At 43.2% G+C, this 24,855-nt stretch overlaps 3 protein-coding genes across 3 annotated transcripts; all 3 read left to right on the plus strand.

Annotated features, from left to right (window-relative positions):
• The first annotated feature begins 235 nt into the window (after window positions 1-235).
• Window positions 236-7,125, plus strand: pwp1 (PWP1 homolog, endonuclein). Its single transcript, XM_080022108.1, has 15 exons — window positions 236-397; window positions 1,133-1,191; window positions 1,770-1,954; window positions 2,393-2,478; window positions 2,567-2,663; window positions 2,786-2,896; window positions 3,412-3,542; window positions 3,660-3,727; window positions 3,845-3,941; window positions 4,101-4,162; window positions 4,252-4,363; window positions 4,663-4,753; window positions 4,862-4,983; window positions 5,241-5,346; window positions 6,330-7,125. The coding sequence occupies exons 1-15, from the start codon at window positions 332-334 to the stop codon at window positions 6,425-6,427; spliced, it is 1,491 nt and encodes a 496-aa protein (XP_079878234.1). The 5' UTR covers window positions 236-331; the 3' UTR covers window positions 6,428-7,125.
• Window positions 7,126-7,647: 522 nt separating this feature from the next.
• Window positions 7,648-11,870, plus strand: mrpl42 (mitochondrial ribosomal protein L42). Its single transcript, XM_080022018.1, has 5 exons — window positions 7,648-7,775; window positions 9,811-9,874; window positions 10,160-10,244; window positions 10,346-10,509; window positions 11,502-11,870. The coding sequence occupies exons 1-5, from the start codon at window positions 7,697-7,699 to the stop codon at window positions 11,545-11,547; spliced, it is 438 nt and encodes a 145-aa protein (XP_079878144.1). The 5' UTR covers window positions 7,648-7,696; the 3' UTR covers window positions 11,548-11,870.
• A 422-nt stretch (window positions 11,871-12,292) lies between these two features.
• ube2nb (ubiquitin-conjugating enzyme E2Nb) lies at window positions 12,293-19,189 on the plus strand. Its single transcript, XM_080022231.1, has 4 exons — window positions 12,293-12,404; window positions 14,485-14,731; window positions 15,217-15,357; window positions 16,286-19,189. Exons 1-4 carry the CDS (start codon window positions 12,375-12,377, stop codon window positions 16,330-16,332), a joined length of 465 nt encoding a protein of 154 aa, XP_079878357.1. The 5' UTR covers window positions 12,293-12,374; the 3' UTR covers window positions 16,333-19,189.
• Window positions 19,190-24,855: the final 5,666 nt, after the last annotated feature.

Here is a 24,855-nt window from a genome sequence, read left to right on the forward strand (position 1 = left end):
CTTCATTTTGAAAGGGCTTCCAAAGCATCTCACAGTTTCCGATAAAAAAAACCCAAAAAAACACCTTTGTTTTGATAAACTCTCAGATAGTTGCGGGTTGTTGTCAGTGGAACGTGTCGAGATCACTGAATCTCAATTCATCTGATCAGGCAGCGCGTCAGTCGGCGGCGCGACCACGTCATCAACGCGCGACGGCGACCGCGAAGGACCAAACCACACATGCGTGCGAGACACACGCAGTGTGGCCAGTCGGTCGTGTCGGGCTGTCTGGCGTGCAACGTGTCTGTTTTGTTATCTATGTCGAATTTGCTGAAAAGCAATTTGTCAAGCAATGAGTTCGCAGGTGACCTGTGTAGAGTGGGTGCGGCGAGGCGTTTCAAAAGGAACGCCGGACAAAGTAAGTGCGTTTGTTAGTGAGTTCATTACCTACTAGCTAACATTAGCCGAAATGCTAAACTGTCAACAAGGCAAAGGCACTGAGGCTCTTAATAACTTAGTAATGAATAAAGTAAGGTAACTCTTTATCTATTCATGTATTAATCAGTAGTGTCATTAAAATAGTAGTCATCAGTAATTACTATTAAAGTACTTTATATATGAGTCACTATATGATGTTGGAAAGTTTAATTAGCTCCATAGTTGTGTCTAGCATTCTTCAATGTAACTGTATTTACGTTGCTAATTACCACATCCAATACTAAAACAACTAACAGTGCATAATGTTAGAATATAGTGTTAGTCACGGTTGTTAGATGCTGTGCTTATTAGCTATCTACATCGGTGGTTGTCCGAGGGGACCCTAAGCTGTCCTTCCAGGGGCTCCCTAGAAAAATGAGTTTTAAAATAACAGTTACACTACACCCTTATTTAATTTGTCGAACGTTAGCACCGTTAGAGAAAGACTGCTTTTACTACAATAATCACTGCTTTGGCCATAGTTCCACTGTTATCTCTATCTGTAATGTATACAGGTATGGAAGTTTGAATGGGGAATATTGGTTCATATATACCAATAAAAAAGTTCTCACGTCTCTATATATAATTATCAAATCTGTGGCCTAAAGCGTATCAAATTGAGGGTCTTTGATATAATAAAGGTTGAGAATAACTAATCTGTTCTCTACTATCCCAGGTTCAGTTGAGCCAAGAGGAACTTCAGCGCATCATTGCTGAAACTAAGAAAGAGTTGGGGTACGTTGACCGAAAGTCATTATTTATTGTAGAATATTTGTCATTATTCTAGATGCATGAAATATTAACCTGCACACATGTGTTTAATATATTAATGTCATGATTCTAAGCGTTGCTAATAAGTAATAACGTTTGCCCATGTGTCAATGAGATCAGAATCACTTTTGTACAATAGATGAAACATAAATAATAAGCAACAATTTATATAAGCAACCAGAACTCATCTTGAAGTTTAAGTTTCTGTGCCTGTCTTTCTAATAGTAAAGTGCCTCATTCAGAAAAACAGTGTTACCCTATTAAGTATTTTAGCGATAACCATCCCTGTCATCTGCTGTCACCATTGTTGGCATTGAACCCAAAGTTGATTTTAAGTATCCAAACTGTTAAAGGAAGAATATGCGATTTTATTTTAGATTTCAAGAAAAGAATGCAGCATAGTCTGTTGCTGCCTGAATTGGGTTTTTTTTTCATGATGAAACTCTTTTCAAATGGGGAAGCTTCAATTTACTAATGAGCCCTTTTCATTGATGTCAAGATGTCAATCCCAGATCAAACTGACAATTATTTTTCATCATCAGAGAACATGTAGCTGAGGATGAGGAGGAGAATGACGAGGACATGGGTGACGAGCAGGAGTTAAGTGATGGCAGGACAAAGGCTGCTGGCGTCCCAGAGGGAGAGCTGGTTGAGAATAAGGCAGATGGGGAGGAAGAAGATGAGTTGGCAGAGTATGGCCTGGATAGATACGATGAGGAGGATGCAGGTGAGGAAGATTATGTCTCCTGTTTGTTTTTCTTTTCGTTAAGATAATAAAAATAATAATACATTTATCAACTGGGGTGATGGATTAACAATTCACAGAACAGGCTTTGATGTGCCTGTTTGTTGAATACAAGATGAGATAAGATAACACTTTTTTTTTTAATTGATTGTTGCTGAAGTTTATGGCATCACATATCGTTGCGCTATCAACCGACTGGCTCATCAAAAGCAGTTTTGCCAAGAACAGCTCCCAGAATTGAAATATGTGTCAGAAGATATTCCCAGCATGCAGCTATGTAGCATTTATATGTGTCTACTTAATTCATAGGTCAGTGGTATGAAATCCAGAATCATCAATTTTTATACAAATCCATTTGAGAGAACTAAGGGGTGAAAATGTTCATGTTGATAATCCTCTGACTGCCTCCATCTTCTACAGTGACGTCAAATCTGGGAGACAGTCTGGCTGGACTCACTGTGTTCAGCTCAAATGAAGAGGATGCTTATATCACAATTAAAGACACAGTACGTTCTTCCCATCTTGTGATATAATTTTGCCGAAACAGACTTAATTCTGTGATGATGCTGATTTGCGATGTGTCTCTGTCTCAAGGACCAGTACGAAAGAGAGGATTTCCAGATCAAGCCCAGTGACAACCTTATTCTTGCGGGCCGGGCAGAGAAAGACTGCTGCAACCTGGAGATCTATAGTAAATAATTATATTCCTATTTTTAACATGACACCATATACTGAATCTAAATCATGGACACTTAAGAAGCTGCTGCAATATTTCTCTACAAATTTAAAACTGTCTGTTTTTTTGTATTACAGTTTATAACTCTGATGAGGATTCTCTCTATGTGCATCATGATATTCTGCTGCCAGCGTACCCACTGTGTATAGAGTGGTTGAACTTTGACCCCAATCCAGCTGAAGGACCTGGTAGGTGGCGTTTGATGAGGATGTTTTCAATATGAATACATTTACATTTTGCTGATATTATGCAAGTCAGACCACTACCAGTTCAGGAAAACATTTGTATTTGCAGTTGTTGTTTTTTTTTGTTTTTTTTGTTTGTTTGTTTTTTTTCCTCTCTCCTCAAATCTGGTGTCTAGGTGCAACATTCTGGGTAGATTGTACTAGTGGCAGATTAGGTGATGCTGTTTCCAAACCGGCAGTGTGACAATTGTTTTTCGATAAAATGAGCTGAACTGGAAAGGAAAAGCAACTTAAATATTTGCACACTGCTCTGCAACGTGTGAAAACTTCTCCTCTCTATACTGAACAAGGGTCCATGCATTTTTTATTTACCAAATTGAAGCATTATAATGCTTAATAGTTTTTAATGAGTTCCTTCATGAATGCTGTGGGTCTAGTTCCTCACAGCTATTTTCTGCATCAATATTAAAGATTCACGTCCCACACCTGAGCTTGCTTGCCTGCATTTGTGTTTGTAGCAAACTACGCCGCCGTGGGCAACATGACGCCTCAGATCGACGTGTGGGACCTGGACGTGGTGGACTGCTTGGAACCCGCCTTCTCCTTGGGAAGTAAAAAGGCCTCCAAGAAGAAGAAAAAAGGCAAAAAGGTGGAATTTTCTCTCCTCTATGGTAGAAAAGAATTCACATATTGTGTAAATGCGTGTATGTGAATACAATTGTGTTTGGGGGAAATCAGTGAGGAATTGTATTACATGTGTCGCCAGGCAGCAGCTGAACCTATCGAGGGACACACAGATGCAGTACTAGACTTATCATGGAATAAGTTGGTGAGGTCAGTAATCACTTTAAAATTACACTTTTAGGCAACAAATTAGATATAACTTTATTCTAAATGGACGTGTGTGTGTGTGTGTGTGTGTGTGTCTGTGTGGTCTTCCTCCGGCCGTAGGAATGTGTTGGCCAGTGCGTCGGCAGACGAAACGGTTTTGCTCTGGGATCTGTCTCAGGGCAAACCGGTCACCACCCTGCGCAGACACACTGACAAGGTATGTGATGCGGAAAAACTGTTTCAGAACGTGTAAAGAATATCTGCTATGATAGATTTAGATCATCACGTTGAATCCAAATTATTTTTATTTATGTATTTATTTATTTTATTTTATTTTATTTATTTATTTATTTTCTCTCTCTCTCTCTCTCTCCAGGTTCAGACGTTGGCATTCCACCCCTTTGAGGCTCAGACACTCATATCAGGATCATATGATAAGTCGGTGTCATTCAGCATCACTGTTACTTTTAGATAAAACAATTTTTTTTTTAAATTATGTATTCAAATTATGTTCTTCTCCCCTGAAGGTCGGCGATCCTGTACGACTGTCGGAGCCCAGACGCAAGCAATCGCACCTGGCGGTTCAGCGGTCAAGTGGAGCGGGTTTTGTGGAACCATTTCTCACCGTGCAACTTCCTGGTAGGCCGTCGCCTCCAACTCTTTACTGTGAAGGAGGGGATGTTAAGGGGGGACATTTAGGGAGTGTGGCCTCTTGAAAGGGCCCTGCACCAAACTGTATTTACATATCACTTAACACTTTGGAGACCTAATACCACGTTGAATCCAATTTCTGATGTTTCCTACATTTGTAAAAAGACAATTGTGAGGACGATGCTGTTGTAAAAAAATGACGCTGTTTGACGTTGATGACACGACAGAAACAATTTGGATTTAGTCGTTTTGAGATGGGTAGCTAACTTGAGCCGTGGTTGTTTCAGGCCAGCACGGAGGACGGTTTCGTCTACTGTCTAGACGCACGTTCGGATAAACCAGTTTTCACACTAAAGGCGCACGACGGAGAAGTCACAGGTGAGATGAAGGAGAAGGAAATAACGAAAGGATAAAACCTGCGCTCCTGTCACGCTCGTCCGGCACTTAGCCCTTGAAAACCCATCAACAGTCTCTTCTTCCGCACAGGTTTGGAATTGAGTAGCCAGATTAAAGGTTGCCTCGTCACCTCATCGGAGGACAAACACGTTAAGATCTGGGATATTTTGGGCAACAAACCCAACCTGGTGCACTCGAGGGACATGAAGATGGTAAGTACTGAGGCCCCTCCACTGTGTAACTGTGTATGACTTCAGGTCAAATCAGGTTGTCGTAGTAGCGGCAAATCAAGCGGGCGAATATGAAATGAAAGAATTCAAAATAACACCCGAACATCTGTTTCATACAAGAGGCGGACGATCGAAAGTGTGAAGTATGTCAGTGGGAATAACATGCAATCCAATAAACTTTAATTTGAAGACACTTCTTCTTCAGTGTTGCCCTGATATAACTTGTTGTTTCCGTTCAGGGCATCTTGTTCTGTGCCGCCTGCTGCCCAGACCTGCCCTTTGTGTACACTTTTGGAGGACAGAGGGAAGGCCTGAGAGTTTGGGATATCAGTGACGTTGCCGCAGGTACTGTTTACATCCGATCACATCACATGACACTGGGGTTGCCGCGGTAACCGGTGTTACACGGTGTTCGGGCATACACCGATTACATAACTTGCCGATCGCCCCCACCGTCGCCTTATTTATTTATTTATTTATTTTAATTAAATAAATAAAAAAATCCCACCGAATAGAAATGAAACACATTTCATGGATTTTCCCGTAACAGCGCCCACGTTCATCCAATAAAAGATTTGAAATGATAAAATACTAAGCGTGTACAAAAGTGAAAGTGGCTGCTTCGTGCGCAGTCAGATTTCACTTATCACGGAAAGAGAGGAGAGAAAGAAGGCTCTGGAAGACCTTGGATCAGGTTGAGGTTGGGACCCGTCTCCCTCTCCATTGCGATCTCCCTCTCTCTAGATGTATTTTATTTATCTGCGTTTTATTTTACTTTTTATTTTATTCCGAAGACAAAAAAAGCAGCACTGTTCATAACGGGACCCCCCCCCCCCCCCATTGTAAAATGTCCGGTGTTACCAGTAACACCTGTGTTGGCATGAGTTTATTAACCGGTGGTAAAAATCACCGTGGCATCCCTAATTGACACTGGATGAAGCATTCCGTTGCATTTGTTGCATTTTCTCACTTTGATTATAGAATTTAGTTTGCTTTTTGAATGTGTGTTTGTGAATTGTCAACCCTGCGTCAGCCATTTTTATTGAGTAGTCTGTTTGTGTTGTTTTTTGTTTTTTTTTGTTTTTGTTTTTTTGGGTGTTTTTTTTGTGTGTGCGGTTGAAGTTGTAAGAAAATCGTTGTCTGCCCTCTCCAACAGCACTGTTGAATGATATGAGATTTATTTTTGATGTGCCTATTGATTGAAGATTGAACAATGTAATTCCTGACTTACATTACAATGCCAATCATCTAATATCTATATAAATACCAATTTAAATATTTTTTTTTTTGCAAAATTCTTATTTCTATCTCGGTTTTTTTTGCTTCAGTGGTCCAGGTGTTTGGCAGCCGACAGCGATTGGTGCCGACCACTTCAGCAGCAGAAGGATCCAGCAGCACCAGAACAGCAGAGATGGAATTTTCCTAGTGACCCGCTTTAGATCGATTTGGAGACCAAAACAAAATCATGAATGAATTACCATCCCAATTTCATACACGTTGCTTATTTCATAATGGAAGTAGTGGGTTCTGCATTATGTTCCTGTTGGAACAGGTGGTCAAAGACAAGGAAAATAAAATGAAAGACTTACAACAAACCTTACTCTAACAAAAGACTATTTAGCATGGCTAAATAACGCATGCTCGTAGTGTGTTACTTACTCAAGTTGTTAACTCTGATGGGGAATTTCATTTCAAGAAAGAACTTGAAGCTAAAAAATGAAATACCCACAGCACCCTACTGTGGGTATTTATTGTGAGATCAGAGTTGACTTATATCAAAGTAATAAAACGAAAGTTATTTGTACAGAGTAAATAATCTTTTATTAAATATATTTTGAAATGTCAATTTACAAAGTATTCAGAGTTCTGGAAGGCTCACTGTGTTTTATTGTTATGATTATCCACAAAGATACATGGCCCCTGGTTCCCTTGTCCTCCCTGTCCACCGAACTGTTTACTGTTTACTGTTTACGGTGTCTTTGCATTGGACCATCAATCTGTCTGTATGAGCCGAGACCTATTACTAAAATCTTGGCTGAAGCCACCAAGGGCTCCAAGCGTCCGGCGTCTTCGGGTCGTTCTCGAGTGGACACTTAAGAGGCAGATGACTTTTGACACACTGATCTGTGCTCCTATGTAAAATATAATTATTAAAAGGTATACATGTGAAGGGTTATTGAAAGTGGCGTTCTCTACTATTGTCCGTGTGTTTAAAAACACACCTGAATGCTTTTGTGCCCACAAAGCGGGGTGATAGTATGTCACCGCACAGAACCTCTGGGTGATTTCAGGTCACAACCGTTCCATATAGTAATGACCGTTACTCATATACCCCAACATTATGTTATGCCATCAGTTGAACAATTTGTGGCTGATGACAATCAGGAATTATCCCCAAATTGCTGTATCCCCATGATAAAGATCGTTATTATTCAGCCGAATTTTCCGATTGAGCCGGGTTTGGAGAACACATTTCGACTCTTTCAAGGGAGAGTCATGTTCAACTATATCAGTCGTAAATGGAATTTTATCACAAGGCAACAAGCTGTTGTCGAATACGCGTCAACTGCAAAACAGCGCCCTCTCGCGTCGCGGGATGCGCGCACAGCCTGGCGCATCGGCGGAACCTTTTTGTGAGCTGAGGCGTCCACCCGGAGCTGTTACCGTGTCGCACCACGTCGCCTCCGTCCCCGGCATGGCGTCGGGTCACCTGTGCCGGTTACGGTGCCTCGTTTCGCGCTTCTCGAGTAGCGCAGGTCTGACACGGCCACGCGGTGAGTACCATGAGTCTTCGAGAGTAAACGAAACGAATATAACACGAAGCAAAACCAGTCTGCGAGCAAGTCGTAATTATAGACGGTTTCTGTGATGTGGGATAGTTGACAATAGTTTGTGTGTTTTTGGAAAGGTCAACATCTCCCAAAGGACAAACTCATCTCTCCCGGTTCATGATTTCGCCTTATTATGGAACATTTGTGCTCGAGAGTAATTTATTAGATTTATGTCTCGTAATATGCGGTTAGATTGAATACTTTTGAGTTGGAAACGCAAACCCTTTGATGAATGAAGAAAATGAGAGGGAGCGGAGAGTGGACGATGTGGGGATAGTGGATCTAAGAAGTGCAGCAAATTAGCAAGGATGAGGTGAGAACAGCATTAAAGAAGCCGAAGAGTGGAAAGGCAGTTGGCCCAGATGACAGACCTGGGGGAGCATGGAAATGTTCAGGTGAGATGGCAGTGGCGTTCCTAGCGAGACTGTTCAACACCATCCTGGAAAGGGAGAGGATGCCGGAGGAGTGGAGAAGAAGTGTACTGGTGCCTATCTTCAAGAATACGGGAGATGTACAGAGCTGTGGTAACTACAGGGGAATAAAGTTGATCAGCCACAGCATGAAGCTATGGGAAAGGGTAGTGGAGGCTAGGTTAAGAGGAGAGGTGGAAATAAGCGAGCAGCAGTAGGATTTCATGCCAGGAAAGAGTACTACAGATGCAATGTTCGCTTTAAGAAGGCTGATGGAGAAGTACAGGGAAGGCCAGAGGGGGTTGCGCTGCGTCTTTGTGGATTTAGAGAAAGCGTATGATAGGGTGCAGAGAGAGTAAGTGTGGTACTGCATGAGGAAGTCGGGGGTGGCAGCGAAGTACGTAAGAGTGGTACAGGATATGTATGAGGGCAGTCGGACAGTAGTAAGGTGTGCAGTAGGCGTGACGAAGGCATTCAAAGTGGAGGTGGGATTGCATCAAGGATCAGCTCTGAGCCCTTTCTTGTTTGCAGTGGTGATGGACAGGTTAACAGATGAAATCAGGCAGGAGTCTCTGTGGACTATGATGTTGGCAGATGACATTGTGATCTGTAGCGAGAGTAGGGAGCAGGTTGAGGAGAGCCTGGAGAAGTGGAGGCATGCATTAGAGAGAAGAGGAATGAAAGTCAGCAGGAGTAAGACAGAATACATGTCACTGAATGGGTGGGAGGGAGGGCGGCGAAAAGCTGAGAATGCAAGAACTGGAGGTAGAGAAGGCGGATGAGTTCAAGTACTTGGGGTCGACCATCCAAAGCAGCGGAGAGTGTGGGAGAGAGGGGAAGAAGAGAGTACAGGCAGGGTGGAGTGGGTGGAGAAGAGTGTCCTGAGTGATCTCTGACAGAAGGATTCCAGCAAGAGTGAAGGGGAAGGTCTTACAGGACGGTAGTGAGACCAGCCATGTTGTACGGTTTAGAGGCGGTGGCACTGACAAAAAAGGCAGGTGGCTGAACTGGAGGTGAGAGTTGAGGATGTTGAGATTTTCATTGGGAGTGTCAAGGATGGACAGGATTAAGAATGAGTACATTAGAGTGACAGCTCAGGTTTCACAGTTTGGTGGAAAAGTGAAAGGCCAGATTGAGAAGGTTTGGACACGTGTGTAGAGAGAGATGAGAGTTACATTGGGAGAAGGATGCTGAGGATGGAGCAGCCAGGCAAGAGGAAAAGAGGAAGGCCAAAGAGACGGTTTGTGGATGTGGTGAGGGAGGACATGCAGGCCGTTGGTGTAAGAGAGGAAGGTGCGCAGAACAGAAGGTATTGGAGGCAGATGAGGTGCGCAAGAAGAATCCAATGTTTGGCTGGGCTATACACCTGATTCACCACTATTTCTCTACTTTTTTGAAGGTGTAGAAATACTAGACGTAGGATACTAAACAAAGGAATCAGATTCCTTTGTTTCCCTAATTCCAGATTACAGATTGTCATAAAAAACACCTCTATTATATTGTAACTTTTGAAGTTTAATAACTACATGATTTATAATCTCACTTGTTTGTCGTGTCGTCTGTTGCAGCATGTTTGGTGCCAGTTTGTCATAAGTCACAAGTGGCTGGTCCTTCTGTTGATGACCCCAACTGGTACGCCAACCTTCATTCTGCATTGCAATTTCAAAATTTAGATACTGACACTTAATGTAGTGGGACAATTTTAAGCAGCAAGGTACATTTTAACATTGTAGCTATGCAAATATTCCTTAAATGGTTCCCACACTTCGTCTGTATTTTCTATCCACATCTCACAAAATAAATGGATATACAAAACAAATTGAATATTTGTACAATGCAAATGCCATTGCTTTGTTTGTTTATTCAAATTGTGTTATTCTAATTATAAAGCATTACCTTCCAATCTGTTCATTTCAGTAAAGTCGAAATTGGTGCGACATCCGATGGGATGACTATTGTGTGCTACCATCCCGCTGTTGACATTCCATATGAACTCACCCAGGTAAGACTGTGCTTTCTAGTTGTGTACTTGCCATTGTCAAATAATGTCCAGGAAAAGAGAAATCTACTAGAAGGATCCGTAACCCATGTTGGTTTTTGCAGGCCATCGAAAGGCCAGATCCCCTGAGCAACGCAGCTGAGACTCACGACCAGGTGATAAAAGAGCACCTCAGCAAGGAGGTGCTGAGAGGCAAGAAAGGGTCCGAGATAGAGGAGCTGAGCAAGATGTTTTTCACCACCAAACATCGCTGGTATCCCAAAGGACAGTAAGTACACAATCGGGACACTGCGTTGATTGAAGTTATCATGGGATCATTGCATTTAAAATATATGTTTTGATATATGTTTTCATGTAAAGCCCTTAACATCGCACATAAATAACAATAGTAAAGTACAGCATTTTAGCCAAGGCTCAAAAATGATAAACGCAGAATAACTAAAATCAGAAAGGACCAGTATGACAAGCAATCATAATAATAGAGCAGAGCGAGCAAAGGGTTAGAAATACTGAAGAGACACCCGTCCCCCGCTCTGAAAAGCTGGTGCAGCAGCAACACAGCAGGGTACGCACACAGTGGCAGGCAGCCAGAGGTGCACTATCAGTAGGACACTCTCTTCAGTCCAAACACAGACTGCGGTCACTGCAAGTCAAGGTCAAAATACCTGACGCATCCGGAGTCTGCGCCACAGCCCGGGCCTGCACCCGCCACACCTAGTGCAGGCAACAGAGTCACCGCGCAGCTAAACAGCGCTCGCCACAAGCGATGCAGGGCGACACGCGAAGGATAATCCCAATCATAACACCACAGCTATGCATAGTCAGTCCACCTGGTGATCCATCCACCACCGCTCTCATTACAACACCCTGCATTACCAGCGAGATCACAAACTAACATTACTCGACATAATCGTCGACGAGCTCAAGGTTTACTACACATGTATCAACTGGACATCTGTCACCTTCAGCGAAGCCTGAATTAAGAACAACTGACAACAGATGCTTGCAGAGCAAAGACCATGTCGGGTGACAAAGTAGGTAGAAGTGGTGTCGGAGAAAACCAACTCAAATCAGGGAAAGGTTGGTGGTCCTGAAGAGGTAAAGAGAGGAGCAGTGCAAGGAGGAGTCTGGGTGCGTTGTGGAAGTCCATTTTCTGCGCATGTCACATGAAAATAAGCGGCACATCGGCTTGCCAATCAAAGCATTTCAGTTGGGGTTGAATTGTGATTGTATATTTTGTTTTTGTCCGGCTGTTCACAGGTATCACATGAGACGTAAAAACAAGAATCCACCCAAAGACCGGTAGCTTAAGGGCACCTTTTCAGAGGCAAAGCTGAGAAAGTGTTGAAGTCTATTGTCTTCTAGTTGTGATTATGTAATAAAATGCATATTATTAAAAAATAAAGCTGCTAATTGTGCTTGTATATCATTTGTGATGGTGCTGGGTTGTCATGGTTATGCTGGTATGTGGTTAAATGGCACTTTTCAGTTAAAAGGTACACTTTTTTGAAGGACAAGCCAGGATGGGTCAAAAGCAGAGGAGCCATTTCACCGGCCACCATCACGCATGTGCATGTGTGTGTGTGTGCAAGCATGTGTTGTGGAGTGTGACAATTAAAGACCGTTTCTTTCTTCTTTCTTCAGTTTTTTTATTTATTTATTTTTTTACGAGTGCCAGTCAATCGTTGGCATTGTGTGTTTCCTGCTGGAAAGACTCTTATAGATACATAAAAAGATACTTTATGGTGTGAAATGGTGGTGTTACAGCACATAATAATAATAATAATAATAAAAGTAATACAAATAAAGAATAGAAAAAAAAACATACTATTACTTGAAGTAATACTTGGAGTTGAACCACCACCTGGAAAATCTTGGCCAAAAGATATTTCGATCATTCGATACAGTAGAATCAATGAACATAAAACGTCCCAACACTAAGGGACAACCGATCAGCGGCGACGCTCCACCCGGACGGGTTTGACTACATCTCCCGGCGTCACACCTCGCCGCCGACGTCATCCGCGGCTCCCGGAAGTGCGTGTGGGTCGCCCCGCCCCAGTACCCACCGAGTCCATCCACTGCCGAGGCGGACCGAGACTCCACAGCTAAAAATAAAACCGCTAGCGCAAGATGGCCGGACTGCCCCGCAGGATCATAAAGGTAAAGGCCGAGCGGCGCAGCGTCCGCCTCGCCGCGCCGCCCGTCCGCCTCCCCCCCCCCCCCCCCCACCGGCCCGTTCGCCGGGGCGTCGGCACGTGCGCGGTCCCCACCCCAGCGTGCGGGCTAACGTTAGCCCGGCTAGCGCGGCTTAGCTAGCGGCCAGAAAGGGCGACGTTTGTGCGCGACTTCCGCCCGTCCCCCCCCCCCCCCCCCCCCGCCGCCTCCCTCCCTTCGCTCCGGTTTTCCGAACTTATTCGTGGCCAACGCGGTTACAGCTCAACGGTGCATGGAGTTCGCCTCGCCCAGGGTCTCGAGGGGATCCGTCACGATACTGACGTTTCACTTGGCGATTAATCGTCGTTTAAGTAGTTACGATTTACCGTCGTTCAAATAATCACGGTTAACCATTTAGTTGTCTCGTTTTTCGTGTTTCGCCAGCCCTGGATTGTGTAACAATAATGATATAATAAGAATTTGAAAATAGATTATCACTCTAATAATAATAATACAGCTTAGTAATGGTGTCATAATTGTGTAATTAGTATGGCGTTATAATAATAAAGAACTGCACCAATATATGTCCGCTGATTGCAGAAGCCCAGTCGTTTAACACTGACACGACACTGACAAAAAATTGAGTCAATTTTCCTCAACCCAACTGATGCAAACTCACTCTAATTTATGTTAATATTTCTGGTGACATTAGCAACCTTGCTTTATATTTCCCCTTAAATCAAGATCAAAACAAAAAGATTGCAATCTGCTCAAGTAATTGTGATAATGTGAAAACTGTGACAGTTCTGGTCCCGATGCTCATTCCTCAGCAAATAATTATTATTACGATTATTTGTCTTGGATTATTAGTCTTCAACTACTCGAAGCAATTGTCAAATAATTCTTAAAATAATCCAGACAATTGTTTTGGGCCCTTTTCAACAGAGTCAACATACCAAATACATTATAACTGGCAATAATGAAAATAGAAAATAACAAGTTTGGAAATGGAAAGTTTTGCAAGTAAGTCACCAACATGACCACGTACATTTCCCAGAACTTAAATTTGCTTGTATTATTTGAATGTATGAACCAGTCAAATCCAAATCTCCCTGTTAAAGGTAAATGGATTCACAGATTCCAGATTTGGTAAGAACCGTCGGTGTGTTCACAGCTGCTCATTTCCTATGTGTGTACGTGCAGCAATGCGTGTGAGGTGGAATCAGCGCTGTGAATCACACAACCTGACCTGCTTTGCCTGTTGACGCCGTGTCATGATCTGTTCCCAACACACTTTGTGTCCAAAACAAAGTGTTTGGGATGTTAGTGAGGGGTGGTTCTGTGGTGATATTATTGCGATGAAGACAAAGTCTAAGTAGGCGTGACGACTAGAAGACTTTTGCTATGTTCATAATTGCATACATACTCTTGTACTTTTTCCCATTTTTTTTTTTTTAGCATGGGTTTAAAGACTCATGGCTTCTCACGTTGAGGGTTGTCAAGACGACACTACATAGAAGCTTTAACGGACGTCTTGCCCTCACAATGCATTGTGGGATACGCCCACGTAGTGTGCTACTACTACGATATTTCACCCGAAATATTAAGTCATCCTGGTACTTTTCACGTACTATTTCAGCGTACTGTGGTCAAGGATATACTTACACTAATGTGGCAAACTGAATAACTTGCTAGTATGAGATGATCGCTTACTTATGTTGAGTATACAGTGGCAATTATAAGTGTGAGTCACAAGTACTGTTAAAAAATGAATCATAGTCTTGCTTCTAAAACAAGAATGAACCTGGGCTTGTTGCTCATCCACTGGCAAACGCTCAAAGAAGGGCAGGGCAGCTTCATGGACTAGAGGTGTTTTTCAGGGAGATGGGAGTAAATTTAGAAATGAAAACCGTCAAAATTAGGGGGAAAATGTTGCCGTTTTCCTTTTTTTTTTATTTATTTTTTATCGTTTTTTTATTGCAGCTGTAGAGACTGCCCGCATATAAAACGTTGTTGTGCATATTAGAATAGCTCGCTTTCCTCTTTGTGTGCTTACATATTTCCTCCACATTCCTTTGTTGTCCAGGAGACGCAGCGGTTGCTGGCGGAACCTGTTCCGGGAATCAAGGCCGAGCCGGACGAAGGGAACGCGCGCTACTTTCACGTAGTCATCGCAGGGCCCCAAGACTCCCCCTTCGAAGGAGGCACCTTTAAACTCGAACTCTTTCTCCCAGAGGAGTACCCCATGGCAGCCCCTAAAGTGCGATTCATGACCAAAATCTACCACCCCAACGTGGACAAGTTGGGCAGAATTTGTTTAGACATTTTAAAAGGTAAGAACGCGCATCCGAAGGTCCTCAATGTTCCAGGGAAAGAACCGCGAGAACGGAATCGGGTGACCAGACGACTTACAAAGTACCTATTTACAAAAATCTATCCGGTTACGGACAATAACACTTTGTCTACAGTGCAAGGGGGAGATGTAAGATAGATCAATTCACCATTCATACCCCTCCTGTTCAAAATGAAGAGGTTCTGTTTGTTTTGTCACGTAGTTCCATTCACCTTATAACTACGGCTTTCATGACTTGATAACACAAGACGGCGACTGATTTAGTGAACGGTCTCTATTGTTTTAGCGGTGGACAAATTAATAATATTCATTTTCTTTATAGGTACCCAGAGGTGGCTTTATATAGACCTTTTTAGCGTCGAAATGTACGAGTGCAGGGCGATGTTGCCTGATGGTGTCGCTGGCATTCTGTCATGGTTTCACTGGAGTTGAAGTTGTTGTTCCCATCTGCCGCTTCCTTCGTAGATAAGTGGTCTCCGGCCCTACAGATCCGCACAGTGCTGCTATCAATCCAGGCATTATTAAGCGCTCCCAACCCGGACGATCCCCTGGCGAACGACGTTGCCGAGCAGTGGAAGACGAATGAAGCCCAAGCCATCGAGACAGGTTGGTTTGACGCTTTTCCCTAAATTGGATGGATTATATATAGTCTTCCCTTTGCAAGCCGTAGCTGTATTTACTCAAAGTACATTTATCATAGTTTGTCACTTGGAATTGTCTATAAATATTATTTCACCCACGGTGTAAAGGTATAAGCGTATACTAATACCTGTCCTTTAACAATCTTTTAAAAGTGATGTACTGCTTTAAAATAAAAACCTCTCTGCCTCGCTTTTAAAAAGGCAACGCCTCAAATATGATGTGCTCATTTCACCCTAAATTTTTCTCCATATAAAAAATGGTGTGGTTCATGATTGTACACATGTTAACAACGCCAAAACAACTTGCACTTTTGCCTCATCTTTTATTTTATTTTTATTGTTTTCCAAAAAAAACATTTTGCTCTAGCTTTACAAACCACTTGTTTAGTTTGTTTACTGATGCTAAAGATCTGCAGGGAATAACTTGTGCATCGAAAGCAAAATTAAAAATCCTATGACCAGATCTATCTACGTGAGATGAGAACCCATTCCGTTGTTAATTAGATATTTTGATCACAAATGGACAAAAAAAAACAAACCCGGGGAGAAGCAACAATATCCTTGGCGGAGGTTACTGGTGGAGGAAACTTGGAATACTTCCAAAAAGGGGAAAATCGTAATGTTTCGGCCTATAAATATTTGAGTAAAAAGCTTGTTGTCTAGGTTTCATTTGCCCTCAATCAGTTACAGTGTTAAAATATGACAATATTCCGCCGGCTGCTGCTGCGAGTGCCTAAATCTAAATATGAACTGAATTGAAATGGATTCTGTTGAAACACAACTTTTTTTTTTTGTTTGGTTGTTTGTTTGTTTGTTTTTTGTTTATATATAGTGACATTTAATTCACCCCAAACACACTTGACAGCCTCTTCCTTGCCCTCTCTCTTCCCCAGCCCGGACATGGACCAGGCTTTATGCAGTTAACAATGTCGAAGTATAGAAGACGAGAGCAGACGCATCTGAATGTGATCCACAAAATGTACTCCTATTCTGTCGAGATGGTCTCCTCCTGCATTTAAATTTAATGGACACAAAAAAAAAAAAAAAGCTTAAAAAAAAAAAAAAAAAAAAAAAAAAATACAAGTCAACGTCCGTTCGAAAGAGAGTTTGACGCGATGTACTGCTGCAGACATTTGACTGACCTGTTTTCTTCTCCAAGATGTGAGCTTCTATGTTCGGCTTTCTGTGTCACTGTTTAAATGCATGGACAGCGGCTACCGCCCTCTCCACTCACTTGTTACCATGTCAGTGTAAAAGAGGAAAAATAACAGTGATATTCTTTCCCCAACAAAACACACTTGCTATTCAATATGTATGATGTATATGTTTTTTTTTCCGGGGGAAAACATTGACTGATATTTTGACCAAGTTTGAGATACGCAACTCTTCTTCTCTGCTATTATGGATTGTATGCAGCCAAATAATCCCTCCGCCACCCCACCCACCGAACGCAAAAACACTGACTTATCGCTAAATATGCTCTTGTCTTAAAGATTAGTAGTTGTTTCCACGCATGTGTGTCCAGTATTTATTACGTTACATGTGAGGCACCGTATGCGGGGTGGATGGTGCCAGCTTGCTAGCCTCATCTCTGAAGCACAGTGGGCAGTAAATACTGAACACAAACGGCAAAACTCCTCGCAATCTTCTCGGCGCACTATGGTAAGTCAGTCGACATTGTATTTGCCAAAATATCTGTGTTTAGAGGGCGCATGTAATTGTAAAAGGTATTCATTGCCAACTCCATCCCTCAATCTGACCTTCAATCCAAAATCAGCCTTTTGCTGCAAACCCTCTGACAGCTTTCAAAGCTATGGCACAGGTTAAGGCCGTGGACAATTAAAATAACAAATTAAAAAAAAAAACTGAAATTGGACAGTTTTGCTCATCTGAGAGGATTGAATACTCTAAAAAAGACCCATATTTCATGAACAGGCCCAAAGGCGAAAATGATATCTTCAAACCGGCGGCTTGATATGGTCTAAAGTAGTTGAAGGCATTGGGAAAGAAAACGGAAGTGAATAACAAGGCATCAAATTAGATTGGATTTCGGATGAAATTGTCTCTCCTAATGTCGAGGTCCAGATTTTGGCATTTACAAGGTGTTCGGAAGTTGCGCGCTGCTTCATATTTCTTCCCCCTCAGAACCGCACAGGTATGAATGAAGGTTAGCTACTAATAATGTTTGCTCTACGATGTCCGATCTCTGCAAACCTGACCGTACACATGGGAAGGCAGGGCAGGTTTGTGGAAGGCAAGTCTAAAAAGATGTCTTTCACGTTTATCCCCAACACTTTTTAAAGGGGCGATTGGGACGGCTTAACGTGCGTTGCTCAGTGCGTACGAAGCCAGATATGTTTTAAAGGTTCATCATAATAGATATTAAGACTGATTTAAAAGAAGGAGAAAAAAAAAAAAAGAAATAACGTGCATGTTGTCCCAGACCTCACGTATGGATGTTTTGAACTAGACTGAACTTTTTTTTTTTTTAGTGTGGGAAGCCTCTGTTTTCTTGTTTTTACTCTCAGTTTTATTTTTTATTTTATTTTTTTACTTTTTCTCATGCTCGTCTGTTCCTTACTTTTTAAAGAAGCATATGCCATAACCGAACCAATATCCCCCACTGCCCAGCTTATCTTCTTTTGTTTTAAAATTATTATTATTATTTTTATTTTTATTTTTATTTTTTTTAGATGGTTGTAAAAGTGTTTTTCTTTTAAGGGTAAGGCTGAGTATTTTTAGAAGCCTCTCCTATGAGTCACTGACTGCAAATTTCCATTTGTGTTCAACTATTTCAGATACATATTTATCACATTGAATTTGAATGTTAGGAATAACTCGCTGTTAAATGTGGTGTTAAAGTACTGGATTACACTTTAGGTCTGTTCCCTAACTTGTTGAAAAATAATCGAGTAATTCAATATCAATAATGACTTTGTTGTTTTTATAAATATTTGTATCTGAGTAGTACACAATTGTCCAATGTAAAATCTAATTAAGTTCATCCATTAGTAGAAAAATGAACAGACAGTGATTTCTTACTAAATGGCTGGGTAAATATATGAACAATGGAATCTGTGTCAGTAATAATGATGTAATACCCACCCACTCAAGTATTTTTACACTTAAATGTATTCATTGTTCTTATCTCGTGACCAGTGTGTATTGGTTCAAGGAGTTTTGAACGTGAGGTGTTGCCAAATACCCCCCTCGAAACGTCTCGGTATGTTGGTAGTGACTCGTAGGACGGTCTGCTAGGAATGCTGATGCTTTCCTCACTTACATGCTGCGTGTGGGGACATAACAGGGGGGAGCGTCGTGTTGTGAAGCTGTAGACATGACGCGCACTGTTCTGCAGAAGAGCTCATCCACGTTCACTTTGTTTCAAGGCCTCTCAGGCCTTTTCTTTTTTGGTTGATCTCGCTCTGCCTCTTTGATTTCCTTAATTGGATTCCTGCAGACCTCACGTTAAATCTTTTTTTTTTTTTTTTTTTTTTTTTTTTCTGCTTTTGTTTTTTTTGGGGAGGCGGGTTGGCGTTTCATTCAATAACTCTCCCACGTTGCTGAACTGTCTTAACAGCTACATTCACTCAAGTCCTGGGTAAGGAGCAAGATTGAAAACGTTAATTTATTGTTTCCTCGAGGGACCTGGTAACAACAAGTCACTGGATTTTTGAGGCTTCCAAATAAAGGTATTTGAGATCCAACTCTGAAGAATCCGCTCCCAATGTGTAAAAAAGAAGAAGAGTTCTGTCCGTGATTTCAGTACATTTGCATACATGGCTCTTCAAATACTCTGTAAATAAACTGAGTTGAGTAAAGGAAGGCTCCGCTTGTGTGTGTGTTGTGGATTTCTAGGTTGGCGTAATGATTTGATATTTTTCGGCGATGTCAACACAATCACTGTGGAGCATTTGGACACTGAGCCACGATCTGCTCTGCTCCACCATATAAATTGCTTTCACCCGTACGGTTGCAATCTGTGTCTTCCCTAACCCAAGGTCTACCAGAGGCCAGACGAGACCAGACCAGAATTCCAGCCTTCTACGCAGTCAATTCGCTGTTCCCTGAGCTGCAATTTTCTGGATGGAGCTCTTGGCAAATTGGTCTTGAACTCTTATCGGAACCACTTTCCCAAATGTGGGGTCACGTCCCTGAGCACTCCCAGCGCCAGTGGAATCACCTCAGCCTTCACTCTCCAAGCTCCTCTTTTAGGGCCCCAGCGTTTTCCCCACCGTCTCACATTTGTTCTCACGTTGACGCGACTGTTACTTAGGACGATCGCCGTCCATCACCTGCGCCATTTTGCGTCGTTGTAGCTGTCTGGCTCGTTTTCTCTGCCTCCGCTCGCGTGTTGACACAGAAGGTCCCATCGACTGGGTGGTTATGATACCGGTGACAAGAGTTTCTCTGTGGTTGTGTAAGAACGTGGTTAATGGACAAAGTCTCTGAAATTGGCCAAATGATTGCGCAATAAATGTTCCATTTCAGCACACTGGATAGCATTGCTGTTCTGTAGTGTTGTCCCCCGAAATTTCAGGAGATGGCACTGCAAGATCATTTAAGCTCCGAAGCACACCGACTTTCATGGCTTTTACAAAATTAGGTAATTTACAAAATGGAGTCTTTTTTTTTTTTTTTTTTTTGCCCCTGCGACGGTGGCGATGTTGTTTTGGCTGGATATATTTAGACTTGGCCGTGTGCTATTTACCCAATAGCCTGAGATCACTTCCCGTTCCACCGGCTTGTTCAAATTGTCTTAACTCTTTTCGGAAGGGATTGATCACTACATGGCAGATCATTTGACAATCAAGATATCCAAGATTAAAAAAATATATATATATTTAATCTCATCCATGCATATGTGTGGAGCACATAGTCTGCTTGTCTGAGGCGATCACCTGTAGACCAGGCTTTGAGTGTTCTCCAGGACCCTCTTGTGTCACCAGGTTTTATGGACCTGGCTGTGTTGCCATTTTTCACGCACCATGCAGCCATTCAAACGTGGAGCCGCGTGGAGCGATGGCCCTCTCTATCTGAGATACCTGACAAAACATTAACTAGTCTGGCATGGTTGTCTGTGGACTTTTTTTATTGCACTGCTCATCCTCAGGATCAAAAACAACACTTCATTGTTTGTGCCGGTTATCGTAGGGTATTTTCTTTTTTTTTTTTTTAATGGCAAATACAACGGTTACTGGATTTTGGTTGCGTGACCTTTCAATCTTAAACGTCTTAGTGGTTCTAAGCTTTGTTACGTCGCTCTTTAATTACAACTTGATGTTTCTTTGGGACAAGTGCAGTAATGATTGTTAAATGTGATGAGTTTACCATCGCCTCCTTATCGCAAACGGCTCCCTTGACCCAGTCTTTACTCCTGTCACAAACGCTTCAACCTGGGAAGTGGGCAGTTTAAAGAGGAACATGCGAGCATTGGAACCGGATATATTTTGGGCTGCAGAAAGATCGAGAAGGAGGCAGGGATTAACAGAGTTTCCTTGTTATGCATCCAACAAATACAGCCTGGATGCAACATCGAGCCGTAGATGTTTTGCATCCGACGTGGTTCGTAACTTAAAACAAGTTGCGGGGGCGGGGAATGATAGGAGAGCGATTTAGGCGAAATAAGTCAAAAAAAAAAAAAAAAAAAGATACGAATTTACATAAAACATCGCTCCACTATACACAGACGTCAACAGGGACTATTATTAAAACCGTATCCATAAATTAGTGTTTGGCTCTGTTCTGCAGGCTGTTTGTGTGTTGTTGGCAGGATGATGAGCTGTGAGTCTGTTATGGTCTGTTGTGACGGGTAATAACTGTTTTACAGGCGGGAGACGCCACAGCGGGGGCCCCTGGCTTCCCGGACGCGGTGCGTCGCGGCCCCCCTCCTCACTCTCGGTTGAGTTCTGCTCCTTCCTCGTTCGTCCCCGTCGTTCCTCTCCCCATTTTATATGTATGTTACATTCGCCGCTCCTTCCACCTCTCCTCCCCTGCTTCCATGTCCACCCTCTTGAGTTTCACCTCCCCTCCCCCCTCCTCCCTCTCCTGCGTCCCACAGCAGAGCACTGCAGAACTCTCTTACCTGCGTCTTGCCTTTACATAACCAACCTTCCACGTCTCGCATGCGCACTCGGCGTCCGTCAGTGCGCCAACCAGGAATCCCCCCTTTTCGACCGAGACTACAGAGTTTATTAGGGACGAGGGTATTCGCACTGTGTTGTTGTTTTTCCCTCTCTCTCCCTTTTTCCCCCCGGTTATTCCAGATGCAATGGGACTTTCATGCGCTTCAGTCCAGTTTTCTGCCTTCAGACCCTGTTCAGAGTTTGTTTTTGTTTTGTTTTTTGGACCTATTATTTCAACGTGCTTACTGCGATATATAATAGCGTTGTACATGCTGTTCTGTGTTGGGGTCACCCCCAATATGCACTGTAATATGCACGTATAGTATTTTGATCGCTGCTATGACTTTGACCCCTTGAGTATATCTGGATCCGGTCCAGTGAAATGTCTGTTGTGTTTTGCAAAGCCTTCGGTGATCGTCAGTTCGGTCGTTTTGGTCGTTGTAGCCACAATAAAATATTTATTTGCATTAATCGCCATAGTAATTAACATGTCTTTATTAAGGATCGGAGAGGGGGGGGGGGGGATCTAAGCCAAAACACGAAAGGACGTCTTCCGCAAGGCGTACTCAAATGGTGAAATCGTAGGTGCAACGAATCAGATTTCAAGCTCTCCCACCGAATGTACGTTTTCAGGTTCTCGCTCAGGAAAACTATTCGTTTTTTTGGGGTTTTTTTTTTTCGTTTCCACCGGCTGAACATTATTTACTTCTTCCTCCCCCTTGTTTTTCGTCCAGAGAAGTGGCAGGGGTTAACGGGGAGAGAGAGAGAGAGAGAGCCGGGGATGGATGCGTCTTCCTCGGCTCTCGTGAATTTTTCATTAGCAGCGGGAACAGGCTGTGCCGTGCCCGTCTCCCCTGACCTCTCCTCCCCTCTAAATATAACCAGCGCTGCGGAGGGAGGGCCGGGGTCCGGGGAGCGGAGAGGGCGGCGAGGGGAGAGAAACGGGACGAAGGCGGCGGGGTTGGGGCCACGTCGCGTTTGTTTTGTCGCCGGGGACTGACGCGCCATCCGTACTGGCCGCCAGGTCCGTTTACCGTGGTTACGGTACTTTTACTCATGATTTGTAAGAAATGCTCCGCTACCAATACGCGACGTAGTTGCAGGAGCCCCCCCACTCGAAGCAGAGAAAAACGCTCGCAGACAGTTTCATGCTTAGTTTCCTTGGTACAACAAGTGACATTTTCAGTGTTTTTAATTTCGTATATAAAAAAAAAAGAAAAATAGTGAATATATATCCGTAAATGATAAAACACCGAATTACCTCAATATTATTAAATGGGCCAAACAGTCATGGTTTGTTATTCGAAATCTGCTCAATAATTACAGGTGCCGATGCGTCCCCGATACTTCTTTATGGTTGCGGTATACAGTATGCCTTTAGAGCGCTCAAGTAGTTGTTTTACCGACGTTGCTACACATTGGCGTTTACGTCTCGAAGAAACAAACTTTATGCAAGTTCCAACACCGGTACATTGCCGTAGAAGGCCCCGACCGCACCCCAGCACTCCCCTGGCGCTCTGCAAGTAGCCACTGGTACAGCAGGTTTTCGGTGCATTAATAACGGCTCAACTAGGACTAAGAAGTCTATCAGTCTGGGATATTCATAGCTTCACAGCTGTTGATTACACCAAAATAAAATGGAATTGTTTATTCTTTAAATGGCACGGGGATAGTGTAGGGGGGCGGGGGGGGCTGCATGTGGCTTGTAGTTTTTGTTGGTGGATAATAAGGTCAACGCTCTCACAAATCCGGACGGATCTTACAACATTTTACCGTCCGATTAAATAATCACAAACATTGGCCCACGGGGTGATTTGTAACCGAGCGCTGATCTCATTAGGTGTTGATTAAGAAGGCTTACACACCACTACACGCACACACACGCACACTCGCAGTCGTCGCAGGTATCTGTGCAATCTTGCCGGGCGGTGCTGAGCGTCAATGATTACCAAGGACCATTCATTAAATCGCTTTATGGGGCCTGGGCGTTGCAATCGGCGCGGCCACGCCCGTGTGCGGAAGGACGGTTTTGCAATAACGCATGACATGTCAGCGGAGGGAGCAGCGCCGGCGCCAGTCAATAGCCAACCTCTCGCGCCTGACGCCGCTCTTCAAATGGCGTCGGACGGCGAGCCTTCAGCGCTCCGGCCTCATCCCCGGGCCTGTTTGGCGAAGACGTGCCTTCGCAGATTTCCTCGGGGAGATAAGATTAGCGCTCACCAGAGACCGAGGATTTATCGGCCGATATCGACTCTTTCCTCATGTCCCACTCACAGAAACCCCTTCCAGTGCCGCTGATGAGTCTCCCCCACTTGGGCTGGTGACGCCACTCGAGCCCATTTTGTTTTGCGCGTCGTGCTGATGTTTAAAGTTTAAAATGGCGGGACAGCAGGCCGCCACTGTTTACCGTCAATATTTTGTTTGGGAAGGGGTCGGAGGAAGCCCGGAGCGTCCCGGGGCAGGAGCGCAAGGGCGGAGATGACCTTCGCTCGGTCCTCTTCTGTGGGGCCGAGGATATCTCGATATGGGGGATCAATACAGTATTTTTTATATATATATATATATATATATATATAATATATTTAGAAGGGAACAGAAAACGCACCGTAAAATCTGCAGCGCAGAAGGGTTCAGAAGGGTTTCCCGAACGTCAAATGCATTCACCTTCAGAAGTCCTTAATGACCGCTGACCGCGGTCATTGAACTATTTGTCTCGATCGGCCCTCTCTGACGAAGGGATCCATGTTTGCACGCGCTGTTCCGGGCGGGGAAGCGTGCACCCTGAGTGGCTCGGGGAGGTTACACGCAGACAAGCGCCTAACCCAGCTCTCAAGCAAACACAGATAGTAGATAACGTAACGAGGATGGGTCAGAGGCAAGCGAACGAGTAACTAGGGTGTGAGGCATGATAGATTAACTGTGTGTGTGTGTGTGTGTGTGTGTGTGTGTGTGTGTGTGTGTGTGTGTGTGTGTGTGTGTACATACACACACCTTACAGGGTCAAATTTGTAAAAAAAAAAAAAAAGTGTATAAACATACACACACCTTACAGGGTGACATTTGTAAAAAGAAAAAAAAAGTGTGTGTGTACATACTGTACATACATACATACACACACCTTACAGGGTCAAATTTGTAAAAAAAATAAATAAATTCAAATAAAAAAAAAAAAACAACATATATGAAATGATTGAGATGGGGATGTTTTTATTTGCTTTGTTTTTCGTCTCACCTCGTCGTTCTTTGTTTCCATTTGCCTTTTTAATCCCATTTTCTTGGCCCGGCACCGTCTGACAGCCGTGACGTGCCGGCTTCTGCCAGATAATCATCGCAATTAT

The sequence above is a fragment of the Zeus faber genome (assembly GCF_960531495.2).
Source record: "Zeus faber genome assembly, chromosome: 21".
Classification (NCBI taxonomy): Eukaryota; Metazoa; Chordata; class Actinopteri; order Zeiformes; family Zeidae; genus Zeus; species Zeus faber.

What these genes read in the sequence shown, in the direction of transcription:
- pwp1 (XM_080022108.1), top strand. Translation starts at nt 332, where the DNA reads ATGAGTTCGCAGGTGACCTGTGTAGAGTGGGTGCGGCGAGGCGTTTCA. An exon ending in AGAAGAAAAAAGGCAAAAAG is followed by an intron (nt 3,543 to 3,659) that starts GTGGAATTTTCT and finishes ATGTGTCGCCAG; the next exon opens with GCAGCAGCTGAACCTATCGA. An exon ending in ATATCAGGATCATATGATAA is followed by an intron (nt 4,163 to 4,251) that starts GTCGGTGTCATT and finishes TCTCCCCTGAAG; the next exon opens with GTCGGCGATCCTGTACGACT.
- mrpl42 (XM_080022018.1), top strand. Translation starts at nt 7,697, where the DNA reads ATGGCGTCGGGTCACCTGTGCCGGTTACGGTGCCTCGTTTCGCGCTTC. An exon ending in AGGTCTGACACGGCCACGCG is followed by an intron (nt 7,776 to 9,810) that starts GTGAGTACCATG and finishes CGTCTGTTGCAG; the next exon opens with CATGTTTGGTGCCAGTTTGT. An exon ending in TCTGTTGATGACCCCAACTG is followed by an intron (nt 9,875 to 10,159) that starts GTACGCCAACCT and finishes TGTTCATTTCAG; the next exon opens with TAAAGTCGAAATTGGTGCGA.
- ube2nb (XM_080022231.1), top strand. Translation starts at nt 12,375, where the DNA reads ATGGCCGGACTGCCCCGCAGGATCATAAAG. An exon ending in TTGTTTAGACATTTTAAAAG is followed by an intron (nt 14,732 to 15,216) that starts GTAAGAACGCGC and finishes CTTCCTTCGTAG; the next exon opens with ATAAGTGGTCTCCGGCCCTA. An exon ending in AGCCCAAGCCATCGAGACAG is followed by an intron (nt 15,358 to 16,285) that starts GTTGGTTTGACG and finishes TCTCTTCCCCAG; the next exon opens with CCCGGACATGGACCAGGCTT.